At 43.1% G+C, this 25,342-nt stretch overlaps 1 protein-coding gene across 2 annotated transcripts in view; it reads right to left on the bottom strand.

Moving 5' to 3' along the window:
* Positions 1 to 25,342, bottom strand: part of LOC118393557 (tight junction protein ZO-2-like) — a 96,981-nt gene that overhangs the window by 23,045 nt on the left and 48,594 nt on the right. For both annotated transcript variants that reach the window (XM_052461845.1, XM_052461844.1), the window contains exons 2-5: positions 9,765 to 9,818; positions 3,395 to 3,519; positions 3,133 to 3,235; positions 1,966 to 2,599 (exon numbers count right to left, since the gene is read on the bottom strand). In XM_052461845.1, the coding sequence (XP_052317805.1) occupies positions 1,966 to 2,599; positions 3,133 to 3,235; positions 3,395 to 3,519; positions 9,765 to 9,818 (916 nt within the window). The remainder of the gene's footprint in view (positions 1 to 1,965; positions 2,600 to 3,132; positions 3,236 to 3,394; positions 3,520 to 9,764; positions 9,819 to 25,342) is intronic.

The following is a 25,342-nucleotide window of genomic DNA, read 5'->3' as shown; positions in this document are numbered from 1 at the left end:
CACACACACACACACACACACACACACACACACACACACACACACACACACACACACACACACACACACACACTTAGCTGCGGCAACCAGAGAACGAATATACACAGCCTGACCTTAAAACCACGTTCACCTCTGACCTTGCAACCTTACAGCACAAATAAAAACGGACCCTTCCAAATCAAAGCAGTAAATATTTCTGTGTTCCAAATGTGCCCTGGTCAAATGTATTGCACTATACACAGTAGGCAATAGGGTGCCATTTGGGACTCACTCATTCATAAGCTCCCTCCTTCCTGTGCACAACATCCCTTCTTAAGGGCGACCACTTATTGTAAAGAACCAGACATGATTTGTAATTGTATTTAATATGGTTCCCCATTAGATCTTGCCAAGGCAGCAGGCTACTCTTCCTGGGGTCCAGCTAAATTAAGGCAGTTAAACCATTTTAAAAACATTACAATACATTCACAACAGATTTCACAAAACACTATGTGCCCTCAGGCCCCTACTCCACTACCACATATCTACAACAAAAACTCTATTTGTACGTGTGTAAATGCGTATGTTATCGTGTGTGTATGCATGTGTCTGTGTCTATGTTTGTGTTGCTTCACAGTCCCCACTGTTCCATAAGGTGTATTTTTATCTGTTTTTTTTTAATCTAATTTCACTGCTGGCATCAGTTACTTGATGTGGAATAGAGTTCCATGTAGTCATGGTTCTATGTAGTACTGTGTTCTAACTATAGTCTGTTCTGGACTTGGGGACTGTGAAGAGACCTCTGGCGGCATGTCTTGTGGGGTATGCATGGGTGTCCGAGCTCTGTGCCAGTAGTTCAAATAGACAGTTCGCTGCATTCAATGTGAATACCTCTCATAAATACAAGTAGTGATTAATCTCTCCTCCACTTTGAGCCAGGAGAGATTGACATGCATATTATTAATGATAGCTCTCTATGTACATCCAAGGGCCAGCCATGCTGCCCTGTTCTGAGCCATTTGCAGGCAGTCCCTCTTTGTGGCACCTGACCACACAACTGAACAGTAGTCCAGGTGCGACAAAGCTAGGGCCTGAAGGACCTGCCTTGCTGATAGTGTTGTTAAGAAGGTAGAGCAGTGCTTTATTATGGACAGACTTCTCCCCATCTTAGCTACTGTTGTTTCAATATGTTCTGGCCATGACAGTCACCTCAACTTGTTACATTTCCACATTATTTATTACAATTTTTAATTGAGGTTTAGGGTTTAGTGAATGCTTTTCCCAAATACAATGCTTTTAGTTTCTGAAATACTTAGGACTAACTTATTCCTTGCCACCCATTCTGAAACTAACCGCAACTCTTTGTTAAGTGTTGCGGTCATTTCAGTCGCTGTAGTAGCTGACGTGTATAGTGTTGAGGCAACCACATACTTAGACACACCGGCTTTACTAAAAGCTTGTGGCATGTCGTTAGTTAAGACTGAAAAAGCAAGGGGCCTAGACAGCTGCCCTTGTGAATTCCTGATTCTACCTTGATTATGTTGGAGAGGCTTCCAATAAAGAACACCCTCTGTGTTCTGTTAGACAGGTAACTCTTTATTCACAATATAGCAGGGGGTGTAAAGCCATAACACCTGTTTTTCCAGCAGCAGACTAATGATCATTAATGTCAAAAGTCGCAATGAAGTCTAACAAAACAAAATAATCTTATTATCAATTTCTCTCAGCCAATCATCAGTGGCAATATCGTCCGTTATTATCCTCAGTAATTTTCCATACAAGTTGTCAGACACTGGTGGCTTGTCATTGTTGATATTCTTTTATCTCTCTTCCACACTCACTTTACGGAATTCAAAAATTACAATGCTTGTCTTTCATTATTTGGTTAGATATACTTGGATGTGCAGTGTCAGCGCCTGTTGCTGTATGTCATGCCTAAATTAGCTAATCTCGCCAATTAAAAAATCATTGATCACAGCTTCTCACCTTCGTTGGGTCTGTTCTTGACCAGCAGGACGTTAACAGGTTTCTCCAGGGGCTCCAGGTCTCTAGCTCCTCCTCGGGGGAGGTCAGGAGAGGGCGAACGGGGCGGAGAACGGAGGTTGTCTCTACTTTTACTCTTCACCATCCTCCCCCCGGTACCTCCCCCATCCCCGTACCTCCCCCCTCCTCGCTCGTAGCTGTCTTCCCGGCTGTAGCTCCTCCCACCTGGACTTCCTCCTCCCCCTCGTCTCTCCCGGTCCATGCTCCTCCCCCGGCTGCGTTCCCGTGAATACTGTGGCCTCTCTGGACTGGGCGGCTCCCGGTCCAAGGCCCGCCCACTGCTGTTGTCGTGGTGAAACTCTGGGCTTGGCGACGCCCTCTCTTTGCTCCTCCCCCGGCTTCTCCCCCGGTTACCACGGCTGCCGTAGTTGGGGTCCAGGTAGCTCTTGTTGTCGGGGGTGAGGTCGCGAGGCTCGCGGTTGTAACCAGGACCACCATTGCCACGATGCCAGCCCCCGTCGCTCTGGTTGTCATCGGCATCGTAGTAGCGGGTGGAGCCGAAGTCTCGACTCTCGGCACCAGGGGAGGGAGGGTGTTTCAGGGAGTGGAGAGCCACCTTCCGAGGTCTCTTCACCGTCTGGGACACACACACACACACACACAGTTAGAGGCTGAACACTAGACTGCAGCATTTTTATTGAAAGGATCGCATTAGTTAACACGTAAAACAAAACACCCGTATGACACACACACAGAGCCTGGAGCAGAGGCCATGACAGAAAGGTTAGTAAGATTATTTTTGGCTGTGCAGTGTTAAAGGAGCATCACCTGGAAAGAATGAGCTCAGCTCATTGGAGTGTAAAACACCTTGCTCGGCAGTACTGTGGCTGTCTGTATGGTGCTCCACTGTCACACTGCTAGAACTAGTTGAACTTGTCTGGTGAACTTTTTTTAACTGCTGGGCCAAATCATCTCTGGTCAAGTCTGGTCAACCATTATATCATTGGTATGAAAATCTATTTTTCCAAGTCTGGCCTATATTAATATTATATGATCCATCTAATTTGCCAATGGAAGAACACAAATCTCTTGAACAATTGCCATTGTTGCCAACCTTCTTCAGTTGGCTTCCTTCCTGCAATCTAACTAACTAAATACAGTGGTACTCACTATCTTGGCGGTCTTCCCACATTTGCGTAGCTGCTGCACAGCGAAGGAATGAGGCACGTTGTCCATGAGGATGGAGTTGACTTGGATCACACGGTCATTTTCACTGGGAAGGGAAACAACAAACAACACACAGTTCACACAAAACCTCAAATAAAAAGGGTTCTAGGGGCGCACCTCAATAGTCTAAAATGGCTTCTTCTCATTGTGTCCTTCCTTTCTTTCATCTGTACTGATTTGGAGAAAAAAAAGCAGTGTAACGTACAACAGTAGTCCATCAGCTGGTCCTCCCTGCAAGACATCTGACACGATGATTGACATCTCGCCATTCTCCACGTTGGGGTTGTCCCGCCCCCCCGACACAGCGATACCAAACCCCATCTTGGAGTCCTGCATGCAGGATACATAGACAAAGAGAGAGAGGGACAGAGAGACAATTAAGCTGGGGGTTGGGCAATGGAAAGATATGGGGTTGAAATTGGACAGGGGAATCGGATTGGGAGGTCAGACAAACAAATGGGTTGAAATTGAATGGAAAGACAGACAGACAGACAGACAGACAGACAGACAGACAGACAGACAGACAGACAGACAGACAGACAGACAGACAGACAGACAGACAGACAGACAGACAGACAGACAGACAGACAGACAGACAGACAGACAGACAGACAGACAGACAGACAGACAGACAGACAGACAGACAGACAGACAGACAGACAGACAGACAGACAGACACAGACAGACAGACAGACAGACAGACAGACAGACAGACAGACAGACAGACAGACAGACAGACAGACAGACAGACAGACAGACAGACAGACAGACAGACAGACAGACAGACAGACAGACAGACAGACAGACAGACAGACAGACAGACAGACAGACAGACAGACAGACAGACAGACAGACAGACAGACAGACAGACAGACAGACAGACAGACAGACAGACAGACAGACAGACAGAGCATGGTAACATTGGCTGGATTGAAGGGTTGACGACAGCCACATAGATGGGAAAGATGGGAAGAGATCGGTTGGTGTGGCGAGGGAGGAGGGGGGAGCAGACAGCTTGCGTTTCCAATTTGGCTCTAACATTCTCTGCCCTGAATGACACATGTATCACAACCCACAGGTTTAGAGGGACATAGAGGAGGGAGAGAAGGGAAGAGACCAGGAGAGCAGTGCAAGACAGATAGAAAACAATCACGCGCGCACACACTTGCTCTAGCAAGAAAACAGTCACGTCCAAGTAGTAGACATGACAAATCTCCCATCAAAAGAGAGAGGGATAGAGAAAGAGAGAGTGATAGAGAAAGAGAGAGGAATAGAGAAAGAGAGAGAGTGAAAGCGAGAGAGCATGAAAGTGAGAGAGGGATTGAAAGATAGAGAAAGCAGGTCAACCTTGGAGCTCTTGGCCATCAAAGGGGAAGCAAGACATCTCCTGTCCGTCTAAAGGAAGATGCATTGTAGGAGGAGTAACACACACACACACACACACACGGGGGATATGGAGTGCAGGGTTTTAGTCAGAGATGTGGTTTCCCCTAACAACACTTACCTCCTTAGTGTGGCAAATAAACTCAGCAAAAAAGGTCCCTTTTTCAGGACCCTGTCTTTCAAAGATAATTCGTAAAAATAAAAATAACTTCACAGACCTTAACGGTCATTAAGAAACTAACAGCTTACAGACGGTACGCAATTAAGGTCAGTTAGAAAACTTAGGACACTAAAGAGGCCTTTCTACTGACTCTGAAAAACACAAAAAGAAAGATGCCCATCTACGTGAACATGCCTTAGGCATGCTGCAAGGAGACATGAGGACTGCAGATGTGGCCAGGGCAATAAATTGCAATGTCCATACTGTGAGACGCCAAAGACAGCGCTGCAGGGAGACAGAACGGACAGCTGATCGTCCTCGCAGACCACGTGTAACAACACCTGAAAAGGATCGGTACATCTAAACATCACACCTGCGGGACAGGTACAGGATGGCAGCAACAACTGCCTGAGTTACACCAGGAACGCACAATCCCTCTATCAGTGCTCAAGACTGTCCGCAATAGGCTGAGAGAGGCTGGACTGAAGGCTTGCAGGCCTGTTGTAAGGCAGGTCCTCACCAGACATCACCGGCAACAAAGTCGCCTATGGGCACACATCCACCGTCGCTGGACCAGACAGGACTGGCAAAAAGTGCTCTTCACTGACGAATCGCGGTTTTGTCTCACCAGAGATGATGATAGGATTCGTGTTTATCGTAGACGGAATGAGCGTTACACCGAGGCCTGTACTCTGGAGCGGGATCGATTTGGAACTGTGGCGGTATGTCACAGCATCATCGGTCTCAGCTTGTTGTGCAGGCTCATCCTGACATGACCCTCCAAGCATGACAATGCAACCAGCCATACTGCTTGTTCTGTGCGTGATTTCCTGCAAGACAGCAATGTCAGTGTTCTGCCATGGCCGGCGAAGAGCCCCTGATCTCAATCCCATTGAGCACATCTGGGACCTGTTGGATCGGAGGGTGAGGGCTAGGGCCAGTCTCCCCAGAAATGTCCGGGAACTTGCAGGTGCCTTGGTGGAAGAGTGGGGTAACATCTCACAGCAAGAACTGCCAAATCTGGTGCAGTCAATGAGGAGGAGATGCACTGGGGTACTTAATGCAGCTGGGGCCACACCAGATACTGACTGTTACTTTTGATTTTGACTTTGTTCAGGGACACATTTTTCGATTTCGGTTAGTCACATGTCTGTCTCATTTGTTGAATCTTATTATGTTCATACAAATGTTAAGTTTGCTGAAAATTAACACAGTTGACAGTGAGAGGACGTTTCTTTCTTTGCTGAGTTTATAATATATTATATTAAAACATTTGCAAAATATTATTCATAGTGATATGGTTCAATATTCATAAATGAACGTAAAAAAATGTATTTAAATAAAAACACTACCCATAGTCCAGAGCAAGCAGTAAAGCTTCATATAACACCATTGTGGAGGCTTAAGGAGGCCTTGTAAGGCCAAAATGTCATAATTATTATTTCTCATTTATGCTTTTCGATAAAAATGTTGAATATATGTGAACAATACTTACTCCAAAAGGACCATTCTTTCTTGTCCTGTTTTTGTATGGAATCTCTCTGGTTTATGTTGGCTCTCACTAGGGCTGGGCAATGTGGCCAAAATATCATATCATATGGTATTTTTCAAATTTTTGACGGTATTTGATGCTATTTTATGTTTTTGATTAATAATAGTTATACATTTGCTTTATGTGTAGTGTGTGACCCTTGGGTGGCAACACATACATTCTAAATGATTTTATACTGTTCAATTCAACTTCATCCTAAAAAAAAAATCTGCATTTCCTGCACTCATTTGAGATAATTTCCACACTGCCACGATATGGGCAAAAATACTAGGCCTTATTTTGAACCAAATGTTGCAATTGCGATTTAGATCAAAACACTTGGGTGAACTTTTGAAATCATGGAAATGGAATGTTTAATATAATTCTATAGTTAGAATAAAAATAATAGTGGGCACTTTGAATACAGTGTTGTTTGACATGACAACTAAGGAAAATGCCACGGACGAGTTATTGTGACAGGTTAGGAACCCAAGTGATGTTCAGTGTTTCCTAGGGGACCCTATAATCTTTGACTACATTAAATATTTATTGATATAGCTAACATAATAATGCTTTGCCTATTCCTCTTTGATTTAGAAGATACTGTTGCACAAACAACATGCTGATTTTAGCCTCCCCCAGTACTGGTATCAGGCTGTATTAGCTAGCTACGTTTGCTCCAACTCAGTACTTTTATTAGCTAGTTAGCTAGCCAGCTAACACAATTTAGCTTAACTTGCTAAGAAAATACAAACTAGCTGTTTGTAGATGTAAGAAACACAAACTAATATTGTAATTATAGAATGCTTGTGGATTTATATTAAGTGGAAACAACATCGTTGTCATCAGCATTGTTGGAAGTGAAAGTGTCTCGTGGTCAAGCAACAACAAATATGCTCCTTGAGTGAAGGGGTGGGATTAGGTCTGTGTGGAAAGCTGCACAGAGAAAGTAAAAACCCAAACCGGTCCGTGCATAAATACCGGTGTATAGAGTCAAATACAGTATATACCGCCCAGCCCTAGCTCTCACAGTGTGTGTGTGCGAGAAATACGCATGCGTGCATCTCGGTACATCTCTCAACTCCCTTTACTGAAGCCTCCAGTCAGACACAGTATCCCCAGAGGAGAGGATGTCTCTGTGCTCACTGACTGTAGTAGATAGGATCAACGTTTAATCAACCTTATCAGATCAACAACAAACAGGCTGCTTCCCAAATGGCACCCCATTTACTATAGTAGTGCACTACTATATAGGGAATATAGGGCGGCAGGTAGCCTAGTGGTTAGAGCATATGGCCAGAAACTGAAAGGTTGCTAAACTATTGGTCTATTAAAATTAGAGTTAAGGTGATGTCACTGTGTCCCCTTATTAATGAATCCAAGTGTTTAACATGGGGGAGGGGACCAGTAACTTTATGATCAAACTTTATCAATGTAGAAGCAACAGTCATTATTCATACTTTGGTCATCATACTTTGATCTGGTTTCCTTCAAATATCATCCAATTTCATGAAAACATGATTTTGACTGTTCATTACCTTTAAAGGAGTCCTGGGTAAGACCTACATGTCATAAATATGCCAACCTAGATTCATTATTCTCAACTATGCTTTCAGATACAAATACAAATGTCAAATATGTCAACAAACCTTCTTTCAAAGGACAATTCTATGATTACCTTTAATGAAAATCACCAAAATCAGGGTGTTTTTTTGTCCTGGTTTCAAATGGAATAAACTCACTTGCTATGGTCCTTTGCTGATGGCAAAGGCAAAACACACACACACACACACACACACACACACACACACACACACACACACACACACACACACACACACACACACACACACACACACGAGTGAACCTCTGCTGGGGAGAGACCATAGGAGAGATCCAGGGCCAGTACATGTAAAAGTCACAGGTTAACTGCCCCTTTGTAGTCTCTCACTCACACGCACACACACACACGAGAGACAGAGAATTATATAGAGCATTCGGAAAGTATTCAGACCCCTTGACTTTTGTTATGTTACAGCCTTATTCTAAAATGGATTAAATGTTTTCCCCTCATCAATCGACACACAATACCCCAAAACGACAAAGCAAAAATAGGTTTAGAAATATCACATTTACATATTATTCAGTACTTTGTTGAAATTGGCAGCAATTACAGCCTCACGTCTTCTTGGGTATGAAGCTGCAAGCTTGGCACACCTGTATTTGGGGAATTTTCTCAATCTTTTCTGCAGATTTTCAAGCTCTGTCAGGTTGGATGGGGAGCGTCGCTACACAGCCATTTTCAGGTCTCTCTAGAGATGTTCGATCAGCTTCAAGTCCGGGCCCTGGCTGGGTCACTCAAGGACATTCAGAGACTTGTCCCGAAGCCACTCGTGTGTTGTCTTGGCTGTGTGGTTTGGATCGTTGTCCTGTTGGAAGGTAAACCTTGGCCCCAGTCTGAGGTCATGAGCACTCTGGAGTAGGTTTTCATCAAGGATCTCTCTGTACTTTGCTCTGTTCATCTATACCTCGATCATTATTAGTTTCCCAGTCCCTGCCACTGAAAAGCATCCACACAGCATGATAATGCCACCACCATGCTTCACTGTAGGGATGGTGCCTGGTTTCCCCCAGACGTGACACTTGGCATTCAGGCCAAAGAGTTCAATATTGGTTTCATCAGACGAGAGAATCATATTTCTCATGGTCTGAGAGTCCTTTAGGTGCCTTTTTGCAAACTCCAATCGGACTGTCATGTGCCTTTTACTGAGGAGTGGCTTCCGTCTGGCCACTCTACCATACAGGCCTGATTGGTGGAGTGCTGCAGAGATGGTTGTCCTTCCGGAAGTTTCTCCCATCTCCACAAAGGAACTCTGGAGCTCTGTCAGAGCTTGACCATTGGTCACCTCCCTAACCAAGGCCCTTCTCCCCTTATTGCTCAGTTTGGCCGGGCGGCCAGCTCTCGGAAGAGTCTTGGTGGTTCCAAACTTCTTCCGTTTAAGAATGATGAAGGCCACTGTGTTTGTGGGGCCATTCAATGCTGCAGAAATTGGTTGGTACCTTCCCCAGATCTGTGCCTCAACACAATCCTGTTTCGGAGCTCTACGGACAATTCCTTCAACCTCATGGCTTGGTTTTTGCTCTGACATGCACTGTCAACTGTGGGACCTTAAATAGACAGGTGTTTCCAAATCATGTCCAATCAATTGAATTTACCACAAGTGGATTCCAATCAAGTTGAAGAAACATCAAGCATGATCAATGGAAACAGGATGCACCTGAGCTCAATTTCAAATCTCATAGCAAAGGATTTAAATACTTAAGTAAATAAGGTGTTTTCGCTTTGTCATTATGGGGTATTGTGTGTAGATTGATGAGAAAACATTTTTTTGTAATACATTTTAGAATGAGGCTGTAACGTACATTTTTTTGTGAAAAAGTAAAGGGGTGTGAATATTTCCAGAATGCAGTCTATAGACAGAGAGAGAGAGTTCAACTCACCCTCTGTAGGTTCACAGTGTACTGCTCCCAAACAGTCTCCTCCATTCCTGAGCTCTGTGGACCGAGAGAAAAACAGTTAGTAGTGATGGGGGGAAAAAATAGATACATAATGCATAATGTTACATAATGCAGTATTATTTCGGACTATATTATAAACTCAGCAAAAAAAGAAACGTCCTCTCACTGTCAACTGCTTTTATTTTCAGCAAACATAACATGTGTAAATATTTGTATGAACAAAACAAGAATTCAGCAACTGAGACATAAACTGAACAAGTTCCACAGACATGTGACTAACAGAAATGGAATAATGTGTCTCTGAACAAAAGGGGGGTCACAATAAAAAGTAACAGTCAGCATCTGGTGTGGCCATCAGCTGCATTAATTACTGCAGTGCATCTCCTCCTCATGGACTGCACCAGATTTGCCAGTTCTTGCTGTGAGATGTTACCCCACTCTTCCACCAAGGCACCAGCAAGTTCCCAGATATTTCTGGGGGGAATGGACCTAGCCCTCACCCTCCGATCCAACAGGTCCCAGAAGTGCTCAATGGGATTGAGATCAGGGGCTCTTCGCTGGCCATGGCAGAACACTGACATTCCTATCTTGCAGGAAATCACGCACAGAACGAGCAGTATGGCTGGTGGCATTGTCATGCTGGAGGGTCATGTCAGGATGAGCCTGCAGGAAGGGTACCACATGAGGGAGGATGCCTTCCCTGTAACGCACAGCATTGAGATTGCCTGCAATGACAACAAGCTCAGTCCGATGATGCCGTGACACACCGCCCCAGACCATGACAGACCCTCTATCTCTATATCGATCCCGCTCCAGAGTACAGGCCTCGGTGAAATGCTCATTCCTTCGACGATAAACGTGAATCTGAACATCACACTTGGTGAGACAAAACCGCGACTCGTCAGTGGAGAGCACTTTTTACCAGTCGTGTCTCGTCAAGCGACGGTGGGTTTGTGCCCATAGGCGACGTTGTTGCCAGTGATGTCTGGTGAGGAGCTGCCTTTACAACAGGCCTACAAACCCTCAGTCCAGCCTCTCTTAGCCTATTGCGGACAGTCTGAGCACTGATGGAGGGATTGTGCGTTCCTGGTGTAACTCGGACAGTTGTTGCCATCCTGTACCCGTCCCGCAGGTGTGATGTTCGGATGTACCGATCCTGTGGAGGTGTTGTTACACGTGGTCTGCCACTGCGAGGACAATCAGCTGTCCGTCCTGTCTCCCTGTAGCGCTGTCTTAGGCGTTTAAACCCTTTACAATGAAGATCTGTGAAGTTATTTGGAGTTTTTACAAATTATCTTTGTAAGACAGGGTCCTGAAAAGTGTATTCATACTTTGACTCCTAGTATTGATTGGTAAAATAAAATAAAAAAATAAATATCAATTTAGCAAAAGCTAGTTGGCTGTACCAGCACCAAAACTCTGGTTTTTCATCCTATAGCTTGTTCTCCGTCTTATTTTTAAATAGTGAGACTTTTATTGTATAATTGTGTAAATGATAATTATGGACAATAATCGGCAAGAATTTTTTGTTGTTGTGTCATAATACATTCATTTTAGGAGAAGTGGGGATTCAACTTGAATATGCCGGGGCGGCAGGTAGCCTAGTGGTTAGAGCGTTGGGCCAGTAACCGAAAGTTTGCTGGATCGAATCCCCGAGCGGACAAGGTAAAAATCTGTTGTTCTGCCCCTGAACAAGGCAGTCATTAAGAATAATAAATAAGAACCTATTCTTAACTGACTAGTTAAATAAAAGGTTAAATAAATAAAGAACCTTTTAATGTTATATTAAAGTAAATATAGTTTAGCAGTTATTTTTTTTTACATTAAGTGTAAACTTGGTAATTATTTAACAAGCAGAACAGCATGGTCGGAAGGAGAAGCTTCATTTCCAAAACTGGCAAGCAGTCAAAACCATTTGTTTTTGAGACATGGTGTCACCAAAGCTGTGTTGTATTCATGTCGTAGCAATTTGCATGACAATTAATTGTTGCCCAATATTGCATAATTGTCACAGCCCTAGCCATTACAGATCAAAACAAATTTTGTCATGCTCTCCGTCTCTCTGCATTAGCCATATAGCATTATTGAGCAATATGTTTAGAACATATCACAGTATCGAATAGTGATGAGGATTTTTTTTTATTTTGGACGATATTGTATCGATACTTTGACTCAAAGTATTCATTTGTATTTTTTTTTATATGTATATATATATATACACACCAGTCAAAAGTTTGGACACACCTACTCATTCAAGGGTTTTTCATTTTTTTAAATATTTTTTATTACTATATTCTTCTATGAAATAACACATATGGAATCATATACTGTGGTAACCAAAAAAGTGTTAAACAAATCAACATATATTTTAGCCACCCTTTACCTTGATGACAGCTTTGCACACTCTTGGCATTGTCTCAACCAGCTTCATGAGTTAGTCGCCTGGAATGCATTTCAATTAAAAGGTGTGCCTTGAATTTCTTTCCTTCTTAATGCGTTTGAGCCAATCAGTTGTGTTGTGAGAAGGTAGGGGGGCTATACAGGAGATGGCCCTATTTGGAAAAATACCAAGTCCATATTATGGCAAGAACAGCTCAAATAAGCAAAAATAAACGACAGTGCGTCATTACTTAAAGACATGAAAGTCAGGCAATGCGTAAAATGTCAAGCGCTATGGCTCTCATGAGGACCACCACAGGAAAGGAAGACCCAGATTTACCTCTGCTGCAGAGGATAAGTTCATTAGAGTTACCAGCCTCAGAAATTGCAGCCCAAATAAACGCTTCACAGAGTTCAAGTAACAGACACATCTCAACATCAACTGTTCAGAGGAGACTGTGTGAATCAGGCCTTCATGGTCAAATCACTGCAAAGAAACCACTACTAAAGGACACCAATAAGAAGAAGAGACTTGCTTGGGCCAAGAAACACGAGCAATGGACATTAGACTGGTAGAAAGAAATCTGTCTTTGGTCTGATAAGTCCAAATTTGAGATTTTTGGTTCCAACCGCAGTGTCTTTTTGAGACGCAGAGTAGATGAACGGATGATCTCCCTGTGAAAAGGCAAAGGGTGGCTACTTTGAAGAATCTAAAATAATTAAATACATTTTGATTTATTTAACACTTTTTTTGGTTACAACATGATTCCATATGTGTTATTTCATAGTTTGTCTTCACTATTATTCTACAATGTAGAAAAGAGTCAAAAGAAAGAAAAACCCTTGAATGAGTAGATGTGTCCAAACTTTTGACTCGTACTGCACATGCGTACATTCATACATACATAACACAGTATAGTGAGCAATCATTTTGGATTATCAAATCGCAATACATTTAGAATCATGAGAATCACAATACATATCGTATCACCACCTAAGTATGGTGATAATATCGTATCATGAGGTCCCTGGCAATACACAGCCCTAACTTAGTGAACGGAACATTACAGACATTGTTAGTGAACGCTACTTTAACACAACAACTTAAGTTACAGGATATTATCTTCCTTCCCCATCTTCCTTCTTTAACAGATACATCTGTTTTTTACTACAATCATCTTATCACAATACTACATGAGTTACTGAATATTATCTGAATACAGAGTAGATACTGATCATCACAGTATGAAAGAGGTATAACTTTGTATCGAAGTCTTAAGACTAGAGCCCGACTGATATATTTGTTCCACCGATAACAGCTATTCCATAAATAGGATGAAAAGGGGAATTTCCTGCTCATCTGAACATTTGCGGCCAATCTTATGATGTGTCATTATTGTCACAATGTAGGAAATCAACAATGCAAGCATATTTCTTGGACAATTGCTCTTCGGGATGGAAATTTGTGAGAAAATGTCACTGTAAAACAGTATATCGGCAGATATTTCAATATTGGCAAGTTTTGTCCCCCAAAATATCAAAATCTATGGCGGACCCAAAAACCCATATTGGTCGGTCTCCACTTAAGACCATTCATCAAAGATTCCTAATGTTAGGGAGAGTAGGATTTATTTAGCACAGGGTAGGCATGTTAATGTTGCATTAGCGTAGCCTCTTCTGTAGCCTGTCAACTATGTGTCTGTCTATCCCTGTTATCTCCTCTCTGCACAGACCATACAAACGCTCCACACCGCGTGGCCGCGGCCACCCTAATCTGGTGGTCCCAGCGCGCACGACCCACGTGGAGTTCCAGGTCTCCGGTAGCCTCTGGAACTGCCGATCTGCGGCCAACAAGGCAGAGTTCATCTCAGCCTATGCCTCCCTCCAGTCCCTCGACTTCTTGGCACTGACGGAAACATGGATCACCACAGATAACACTGCTACTCCTACTGCTCTCTCTTCATCCGCCCACGTGTTCTCGCACACCCCGAGAGCTTCTGGTCAGCGGGGTGGTGGCACCGGGATCCTCATCTCTCCCAAGTGGTCATTCTCTCTTTCTCCCTTACCCATCTGTCTATCGCCTCCTTTGAATTTCATGCTGTCACAGTTACCAGCCCTTTCAAGCTTAACATCCTTATCATTTATCGCCCTCCAGGTCCCCTCGGAGAGTTCATCAATGAGCTTGATGTCTTGATAAGCTCCTTTCCTGAGGACGGATCACCTCTCACAGTTCTGGGCGACTTTAACCTCCCCACGTCTACCTTTGACTCATTCCTCTCTGCCTCCTTCTTTCCACTCCTTTCCTCTTTTGACCTCACCCTCTCACCTTCCCCCCCTACTCACAAGGCAGGCAATACGCTCGACCTCATCTTTACTAGATGCTGTTCTTCCACTAACCTCATTGCAACTCCCCTCCAAGTCTCCGACCACTACCTTGTATCCTTTTCCCTCTCGCTCTCATCCAACACTTCCCACACTGCCCCTACTCGGATGGTATCGCGCCGTCCCGACCTTCGCTCTCTCTTCCCCGCTACTCTCTCCTCTTCCATCCTATCATCTCTTCCCTCTGCTCAAACCTTCGACAACCTATCTCCTGATTCTGCCTCCTCAACCCTCCTCTCCTCCCTTTCTGCATCCTTTGACTCTCTATGTCCCCTATCTTCCAGGCCGGCTCGGTCCTCCCCTCCCGCTCCGTGGCTCGACGACTCATTGCGAGCTCACAGAACAGGGCTCCGGGCAGCCGAGCGGAAATGGAGGAAAACTCGCCTCCCTGCGGACCTGGCATCCTTTCGCTCCCTCCTCTCTACATTTTCCTCCTCTGTCTCTGCTGCTAAAGCCACTTTCTACCACTCTAAATTCCAAGCATCTGCCTCTAACCCTAGGAAGCTCTTTGCCACCTTCTCCTCCCTCCTGAATCCTCCTCCCTCCCCCCCCTCCTCCCTCTCTGCAGATGAATTCGTCAACCATTTTGAAAAGAAGGTCGACGACATCCGATCCTCGTTTGCTAAGTCAAACGACACCGCTGGTTCTGCTCACACTGCCCTACCCGGTGCTCTGACCTCTTTCTCCCCTCTCTCTCCAGATGAAATCTCGCGTCTTGTGACGGCCGGCCGCCCAACAACCTGCCCGCTCGACCCTATCCCCTCCTCTCTTCTCCAGACTATTTCCGGAGACCTTCTCCCTTACCTCACCTCGCTCATCAACTCATCCCTGACCGCTGGCTACGTCCCTTCCATCTTCAAGAGAGCGAGAGTTGCACCCCTTCTGAAAAAACCTACACTCGATCCCTCCGATGTCAACAACTACAGACCAGTATCCCTTCTTTCTTTTCTCTCCAAAACTCTTGAACGTGCCGTCCTTGGCCAGCTCTCCGCTATCTCTCTCAGAATGACCTTCTTGATCCAAATCAGTCAGGTTTCAAGACTAGTCATTCAACTGAGACTGCTCTTCTCTGTATCACGGAGGCGCTCCGCACCGTTAAAGCTAACTCTCTCTCCTCTGCTCTCATCCTTCTAGACCTATCGGCTGCCTTCGATACTGTGAACCATCAGATCCTCCTCTCCACCCTCTCCGAGTTGGGCATCTCCGGCGCGGCCCACGCTTGATTGCGTCCTACCTGACAGGTCGCTCCTACCAGGTGGCGTGGCGAGAATCTGTCTCCTCACCACGCGCTCTCACCACTGGTGTCCCCCAGGGCTCTGTTCTAGGCCCTCTCCTATTCTCGCTATACACCAAGTCACTTGGCTCTGTCATAACCTCACATGGTCTCTCCTATCATTGCTATGCAGAGACACACAATTAATCTTCTCCTTTCCTCCTTCTGATGACCAGGTGGTGAATCGCATCTCTGCATGTCTGGCAGACATATCAGTGTGGATGACGGATCACCACCTCAAGCTGAACCTCGGCAAGACGGAGCTGCTCTTCCTCCCGGGGAAGGACTGCCCGTTCCATGATCTAGCCATCACGGTTGACAACTCCATTGTGTCCTCCTCCCAGAGCGCTAAGAACCTTGGCGTGATCCTGGACAACACCCTGTCGTTCTCAACTAACATCAAGGCGGTGGCCCGTTCCTGTAGGTTCATGCTCTACAACATCCGCAGAGTACGACCCTGCCTCACACAGGAAGCGGCGCAGGTCCTAATCCAGGCACTTGTCATCTCCCGTCTGGATTACTGCAACTCGCTGTTGGCTGGGCTCCCTGCCTGTGCCATTAAACCCCTACAACTCATCCAGAACGCCGCAGCCCGTCTGGTGTTCAACCTTCCCAAGTTCTCTCACGTCACCCCGCTCCTACGCTCTCTCCACTGGCTTCCAGTTGAAGCTCGCATCCGCTACAAGACCATGGTGCTTGCCTACGGAGCTGTGAGGGGAACGGCACCTCAGTACCTCCAGGCTCTGATCAGGCCCTACACCCAAACAAGGGCACTGCGTTCATCCACCTCTGGCCTGCTCGCCTCCCTACCACTGAGGAAGTACAGTTCCCGCTCAGCCCAGTCAAAACTGTTCGCTGCTCTGGCTCCCCAATGGTGGAACACACTCCCTCACGACGCCAGGACAGCGGAGTCAATCACCACCTTCCGGAGACACCTGAAACCCCACCTCTTCAAGGAATACCTAGGATAGGGTAAGTAATCCTTCTCACCCCCCCCCCCTAAAAAGATTTAGATGCACTATTGTAAGTGGCTGTTCCACTGGATGTCATAAGGTGTATGCACCAATTTGTAAGTCGCTCTGGATAAGAGCGTCTGCTAAATGACTTAAATGTAAATGTAATGTAAATGTTAACAATATAGAGAAGAGGATGAAGCAACATTGAGCTACTCATCACACACACCGTTTAACTACCTTCATATTATCTCGAGGCACTCCCTGTGAAAATACATTAACTTCAGCAAGTATTCACACATCTCCACTTTTTCTACATTTTGTGGTTACAGCCTTAATTTTAAAATTAGATTTTTGTGTCACTGGCCTACACACAATACCCAATAATGTCAGTGGAATTGTGTTTTTATACATTTTTGAAAATTAAAAGCTGAAATGTATTGAATAAATAAGGCCAGGAGTAAAATAAAATTGCATTGACTCACTCTGTGTGCAATATAAAGCATTGAACATGATTTTTCAATGATGACCTGATATCTGTACCCCACACATACAATTATCTGTAAGGCACCTCAGTCGAGCAGTGAATTTCAAACAAAAACCTTCAAACAAAAAATGTGATCGTATTACTCCAGTGCTAGCCTCCCTACGCTGGCTTCCTGTTAAGGCAAGGGCTGATTTCAAGGTTTTACTCCTAACCTACAAAGCATTACATGACCTTGCTCCTACCTATCTTTCCGATTTGGTCCTGCCGTACATACGCTACGGTCACAAGACGCAGGCCTCCTAATTGTCCCTAGAATTTCTAAGCAAACAGCTAGAGGCAGGGCTTTCACCTATAGAGCTCCATTTTTATGGAATGGTCTGCCTACCCATGTGAGAGACGCAGAATCGGTCTCAACCTTTAAGTCTTTACTGAAGACTCATCTCCTCAGTAGGTCATATGATTGAGTGTAGTCTGGCCCAGGAGTGGACTCCAGTCACACAAGTCATAGACTTTTCTCTCTGCTACCGCATGGCAAACTGTACCAGAGCGCCAAGTCTAGGTCCAAAAGGCCTCTTAACAGCCTCTATCCCCGAGCTATAAGACTGCTGAACAATTAATCAAAAATGGCCACCCGGACTATTTACATTGACTGACCCTCCCCCCTTTGTTTTTACACAGCTGCAACTCGCTGTTTATTATCTAGTCACTTTACCCCAACCTACACGTACAAACTACCTCGACTAACTTGTACTCCCGCACACTGACTCGGTACTGGTAGCCCCTGTATATAGCCTTGTTATTGTTATGCAATTTTACTGTGTTAATGTTAATTTTTTAAACTTTAGTTTATTTAGTAAATATTTGATTAACTCCATTTCTTGAACTGCATTGTTGGTTAAGGCCTTGTAAGTATGCATTTCACGGTAAGGTCGGCGCATGTGACAAATAAATGTTATAAATGTTATTTGAAAACACTCTCCCACACAGGCTCTAAAATAGGCCTGGCCCTCTCTGTGTTACAGCCAAGTGAGTAGGAGTATCTAAATCTCTCTCTCTCACACACACACACACAGGACAAAGTGGAAACAGACACACATCTGGATGGATCAATTCTTTGGTGATTAACTCAGCACCGGTCAGCGTTGGAGACTGACCTACCTCTGCCTGCACACACACGCAACCATGCATTCATACACTAGGACTGCACGATATGGGCAAAAAATAGAATTGTGATTGTTGTACCAAATATTGCGATTGCGATTTTACATCAAAACAGCTGGATAAACTGTCGGAATCATAGAAATAGAATGATCATTCTAATTTTAAGGTTGAAATATAGTGGGCACTTGGAATGCAGTTTTGTTTGGCATGACACCAAATGAAAAAGGAAGGGTGGAGATGGTTGACAGAGTAGTAACCACGGTGTTGGTCAGTGTTTCCCATGGGACCCTAATTAGATTAAAATAGATAGGTACAGTGCCTTTAGAATGTACTCCTTGACTTTTTCCACATGTTGCGTTACAAAGCGGGATTAAAATTAATTTAATTGTAATTTTTTGTAATACACAAAATACTCTAAATGTCAAAGTGGAAGAAAATTTGTAAAAAAAAATACATAAAATAAAACAGTAATATATCGTGATTAGATAAGTATTCGACCGCCTGAGTCAGTACATGTTAGAATCACATCCGGCAGCGATTACACCAGGATTGTGCTTTTTCGATTATTTTCAAAATTCTTCAAGCTTTGTCAAATTGGTTGTTGATCATTGCTAGACAACCATTTTCAGGTCTTGCCATAGATTTCCAAGCAAATTTAAGTCAAAATTGTAACTCGGCCACTCAGAAACAGTCACTGTCTTCTTTGTAAACAACTCCAGTGTAGATTTGGCTTTGTGTTTTATGTTAATGTTCTGCTGAAATGTGAATTAATCTCCCAGTGTCTGGTGGAAAGCAGACTGAACCAGGTTTTCTTCTAGGATTTTACCTGTGCTTAGCTTCATTGTGTTGCTTTTTTATCCTGAAAAACTCCCCAGTCCCCAAACATGACACTTTGTATTCAGAACAAATAGTGAATTGATTCGCTACATTTTATACAGTACTACTTCAGTGCCTTGCTGCAAACAGCATGCATGTTTTGAATTTTTTTGACTTTGTAAAGGCCTCCATATTTGCATTAAGTCAATTAGGTTAGTATTGTGGAGTAACTACAATGTTGATCCATCCTCAGTTTTCTCCTATCACAGCCATTCAACTTTGTAACTGTTTTCGAGTCACCATTGGCCTCATCGTGAAACCCCTGAGATGTTTCCTTCTTCTCCGAAAACTGAGTTAGGAAGGACATTTCTATCTGTGCAGTGACTGGGTGTACCGATACACCATCCAAAAAGTCATTCATAACTCCACCATGCTCAAAGGGATATTCAATGTCTGCTTTATTTGGTTTACCCATCTACCAATAGGTGCCCTTCTTTGAAAGGCCTTGGAAAACCTGGTCATTGTGGTTTAAATCGGTTTTTGAAATTGACTGCTTGACACAGGGACCTTACAGACAACTGAACTGTATGTGTGGGGTACAGAGATGAGTTAGTCATTCAAAAATCATGTTAAACACTTATTGTACACAGAGTGAGTTCATGTAACTTATTATGTGACTTGTTAAGCACATTTTTAGTCCTGAACTTATTTAGGCTTGCCATAACAAAGAGGTTGAATACTTATTGACTCAAGACATTTCAGCTATTCATTTATAATAAAACATATAGAATTCAACTTTAACATTATGGGATATTGTGTGTGGGCCAGTTTAACAAAATCTTAATGTAATCCATTTTAAATTCAGGTGTGTGACTACTTTCTGAAGGCACTGCTGCACAAACAATGCTGATATACTCCACCACTGGTACCGGACTGTATTAGAGAAATAGTTTGCTAGTATGATTTGCCATACCTCAGTGAATTTAGATAATCAGCTAGATAGCTAGCGATTAGCATTAGCGCCTAACACAATATTTTTTATGCATAGTTGCAGCTTGCTAAGACCAAAAAAAATAGAATTTTGCAGAGAGAAAGTTACAAATAGTATTATGTAGAAGACATTTGGAATTATATTAAGAAGCAAAGTGGAAAGCTGTGTCGATCTTTTTTGGAAATATCTGTTGATTGAATGCTGTCGTTTGGTCAATGCACACAGAGTGAATCTCAAGCATGAGGAGGAACGGCCCGATTGAGTGACAGGGGGTGGGGCTTGGTGTGTGTGGGATTGAACTCCGTCAACTCAAGCAACAAATCAAAAGTAAAGAAAATGGTTGTTAGAGACGGCAAGGTGGCATTTCAAAATATCGCTTCCTTTTGCGATATGGATATTGTGCATGTAAATATCACAATTTAGATAAACAATTGATTAATCGTGCAGCCCTAAGACACTCTCACACCGTCCTCATTGACCCTGGGATATAGAGCCTGTCTTCTGAGAGCGTGGGAACTAACCTCCACAGTCGGAGTTGGACCAGGTAAAAACAACAACATATTTTTAATGTTTCAGTCAGTTGGCTTTTACAATGCTGTGAAATCCAAACTGCTTTCTATTGACCACAGTTTGTACATGCACACAAATTATTGGTTGGTGGCTATGTGAGAGAAAAAAAAGAGTATGCAATGCAGTCTCTCCTCGCCCATAGACCTCCTTCAAAACAAGTCCAAAAATCGAAGTAGCAATTGCAGATTTCCCGTTTAAGTATGATAATGTATAGCAGACTGGTGTTATACAGGGCACAGATGGACTAGTAGATATGAGAGAGCAGCTAGGCCCTGAAGTGACAGTCAGTCACACCTCTGCTTCTCACCAGTGTCCCTCAGCTCACAACAAAGAGCAGGGGTTCTCAAACTTTTTGGGAACAGGGAGCCCTTTTGTGATAGCAAATTGAAATCAGGGACCCTCTCATAACTGACTTGCCTAGTTAAATAAAGGTAAAATAATAATCAGAACACAACTCGAGCGAGACAAACATAGCATAAGAGTATTACTATAACTTCAGCAGGGCATGGCTGGATGAAAATGTTGCAGTTTTCAAGCTAATTTCCTACAATTGCATGTGCAGTTGCAGGGCACAACAAAAAATAAACCAATTCACATTGTATTGGTCCAAAAATAAAACCAAGCCTAGTATCAAACAGTTCTTCTCCCTAAATTCCCTTTCCCCTCTGTCTCACTCATTCAAATTGCATCCCGACCACTCCCTCAAACACAAGCTACATTCCTTGCAAAATGACGACAGTTTTATCACAAATTCAAAATGGCTGGTTGACTGAAGTAGGGAAATATGTGTTCCAACAATGAGCTGCAGTTTTGGAATAATTGCATCCAGTCTAATTTCCATTTAGGCTACTTTGCAGTTGTCCCTAGTAACCGCATTTACAAAGTCAGATTTGGCATTTATAAAAAAAATCCTGAAAACAAACACTAGCTTTTTGGTCTTAATTTAAGTTTAGGGTTATGCATAATGTTAGCAGTGTGGTTAAAGGTTTAAAATCAGATTTGAAGAAGATACATTTTCGAAATTGGAGAGGTTTATGACTTTGTGGCTGTGGTAACTACTGACGCACATACGTTGCCAAACTGCTAGTGCCACTTAGAATTGGTTAACCTAGGCCAGGGGCCTCCAACCCTGTTCCTGGAGAGATACCCTCCTGTAGGCTTTCGCTCCAACGCCAGGTGTACCTAACCTGGTTCAGTTTATAAACCGGCTAATTATTCAAATACGGTCTGCTTGATTAGGGTGCGAGTAAAAAAAAACACAGGACGGTAGCTCTCCAGGAACAGGGTCTTCAGGAACAGCCCTGGCCTAGGCTATAACCCCCCTGAACATGGCAAGGGTCCACACTGAAAATATGCAAAAACATTAGTTTGATAAAGACAGTGTATTTATCAGAATCATTAAGCCTCGGCCTACTCACCAAATATATGTTTTGGCCATAATTCATCCCCATGAAGTGTTCAAATGTGGAATTGTTCATCCATTTAGAAAATTCCAAAGAGCAGGCAGAATAAACAGTGTCTGTATATCGAACAGAAGGGAGATTTGGTTTGTAACCCTGAACAAATTATCTTTCAACTTGAGCCCTGTTTCAAATTATCACTCTTTGAGAATATTTTTTTATTTTTCTAATTTATCTTTATTCTGTTCTATTTTATTCTGTTATATTAGATCATGTTTTTTTACTAGAAAATAGGTGTGTCTTGACTGTGATAAGGGCTTGGAAAATAAGAGCATCTTGTCTGCTAAATTAACAAAACAAGGCTATGGCATTGCACAGCCATAGGCTTCTACAAGAAAACACCACTGCTGAGGTTACTACCTTTTTGAAGATTGTTTTCCACAATATAATAATAACCAGTTGATATTATAGTTTCAATACATTCATCTTAAATGGCACTTTTGTTTTCTGAATATATAGTACCAGTCAAAAGTTTGGACACCTACTTATTCCAGGGTATTTTCTTTATTTTGACTATTATCTACAATTTAGAATAATAGTGAAGACATCAAAATTATGAAATAACACATATGGAATAATGTAGTAACAAAACAAAAAGCTTATATTTGAGATTCTTCAAAGTAGCCTCCCTTTGCCTTGACAGCTTTGCACACTCTTGGCATTTTCTCAACCAGCTTAATGAGAGTCACCTGGAATGCATTTCAATTAATTAACTAATAGGTGTGCTTTGTTAAAAGTTAATTTGTGGAATATGTTTCCTTCATAATGTGTCTGAGCCAATCAATTGGGTTGTGACAAGGTAGGGGTGGTATACAGAAGATAGCCCTATTTGGTGAAATACCAAGTCTATATTATGGCAAGAACAGCTCAAATAAGCAAAGAGAAATGACAGTCCATCATTACTTTAAGACATGAAGGTCAGTCAATGTGGAAAATGTCAAGAACTTTGAAAGTTTCTTCAAGTGCAGTTGCAAAATGCCTCAAGCGCTATGATGAAACTGGCTCTCATGAGGACCGCCACAGGAAAGGAAGACCCAGAGTTACCTCTGCTGCAGAGGATATGTTCATTACAGTTACCAGCATCAGAAATTGCAGCCCAATTAAATGCTTCAGAGTTCAAGTAGGAGACACGGTAGGAGACACATCAACTGTTCAGAGGAGACTGTGTAAAATCAGGCCTTGATGGTTGAATGACTGAATAGAAACCACTACTAAAGGACAGGAATAATAAGAAGAGACTTCCTTGGGCCAAGAAACACGAGCAGTGGACATTAGACTGGTGGAAATCTGTCCTTTGGTCTGATGAGTCCAAATGTTAGATTTTTGGTTCCAACCGCGGTGTCTTTGTGAGTTGGTGAACGGATGATCACCGCATGTGTGGTTCCCACCGTGAAGCAAGGGGGTGGTGTGATTGTGCTTTGCTGGTGACACTGTCAGTGATTTATTTAGAATTCAAGGTGAACTGCATCCTACTCTGTCCTAGATTGCTAATATATGCATATTATTATTAGTATTACTATTGGATAGAAAACACTCTGAAGTTTCTAAAACTGTTTAAATTATGTCTGTGAGTATAACAGAACTCATAGGGCAGGCAATCTTCCAAACAAGAAGTGAAATTCTGAATGTGGGTCAACTTTGACGTCATCGCCCCCTCCTTTCCCAACAAGATATGGATTTGGTAGCACTTCCTACGCCTTCCACTAGATGTCCTCATTCAGTAGCAAGTGGAATTAAGCTTTTGCTGTGAACTTTGACCGAATGGAAGGGGAAATAGTCACTGTCCCGACAGAATGCCATTTTCCTGTGGCGCATCTCTCTGTGGGTGCCACCGTCCATCCATTTGGCTGCAGCTGAAAACGTATGATCCGGTTGGAACGTTATTGGATATATATGAAAATAACATCCTGAAGATTGATTCTCTACTTAGTTTGACCAGTTTATTCGACCTGGAATATATATTTTGGAAGTTTTCGTGCGAGTTGTCCTGGACCGGCGTTAGCTTTTGGGCACGTGAGCTGAAAGTGGTAGCAAATGCAGCTAATTGGACACTAGTATTGGACATTATGGAACAAAACAACAATTTATTGTGGAACTAGGACTCCTTGCACTGCATTCTGATGAAAGATCATCAAAGGTAAGGGAATATTTATGATGTAATTTCGTATTTCTGTTGACTCCAACATGGCGGAGAAATACTTTTAGGTCTGAGCGCTGTCTCAGATTATTGCATGGTAGGCTTTTTCCGTAACGTTTAAAAAAACATCTGACACAGTGGTTGCATTAAGAACCAGTGTATCTTTAATTATATGTAGAACATGCATCTTTAGTCAAAGTTTATGATGAGTATTTCTGTTATCTGGCGTAGCTTTCTATAATTCCTCCGGATATTTTGGAGGCATTTCTGAACATGGCGTCAATGTAAACCGAGATGTGGATAAAAATATGCATATTATCGAACAAAACAGAAATGTATTGTGTAACATGTCATATGAGTGTCATCTGATGAAGATTTTCAAGAGGTTAGTGATTCATTTTATCTCTAATCCTGCTTTTGTGACTATCTTTGGCTGGAAAAAATGGCTGTGTTTTCCCTTTGATTTGGTGGTGGTCTAACATAAATATATGTTGTGTTTTCGCTGTAAAACATTTAAAAAATCAGACATGATGGGTAGATGAACAAGATGTTTATCTTTCATTCGAGGTATTGGACTTGTTAATGTGTGAAAGTTGAATATTTCTAAAGAATATTTTTGAATTCCCTGTGCCACCTTTTCAGCTGAATTGGGGGGGTGGAGTTCCCCTCGGGAACCAGCATGGCTACCACAACCTTCTGCAGCAAAACACCATCCCGCCTGGTTTGCGCTATCATTTGTATTTCAACAGGACAATGACCCAACACACCTCCAGGCTGTGTAAGGGCTATTTGACCAAGAAGGAGAGTGATGGAGTGCTGTATCAGATGACCAGGCCTCCAAGATCACCCAACCTCAACCCGATTGAGATGGTCTGGGATGAGTTGGACCAGCAGAGTGAAGGAAAAGCAGCCATCAAGTGCTCATCATATGTGGGAACTCCTTCAAGACTT

The sequence above is a fragment of the Oncorhynchus keta genome, chromosome 14 (assembly GCF_023373465.1).
Source record: "Oncorhynchus keta strain PuntledgeMale-10-30-2019 chromosome 14, Oket_V2, whole genome shotgun sequence".
Classification (NCBI taxonomy): domain Eukaryota; kingdom Metazoa; phylum Chordata; class Actinopteri; order Salmoniformes; family Salmonidae; genus Oncorhynchus; species Oncorhynchus keta.
The sequence above is the reverse complement of the archived record's forward strand: the minus strand, read 5'-3'. Positions and strand labels throughout refer to the sequence as shown.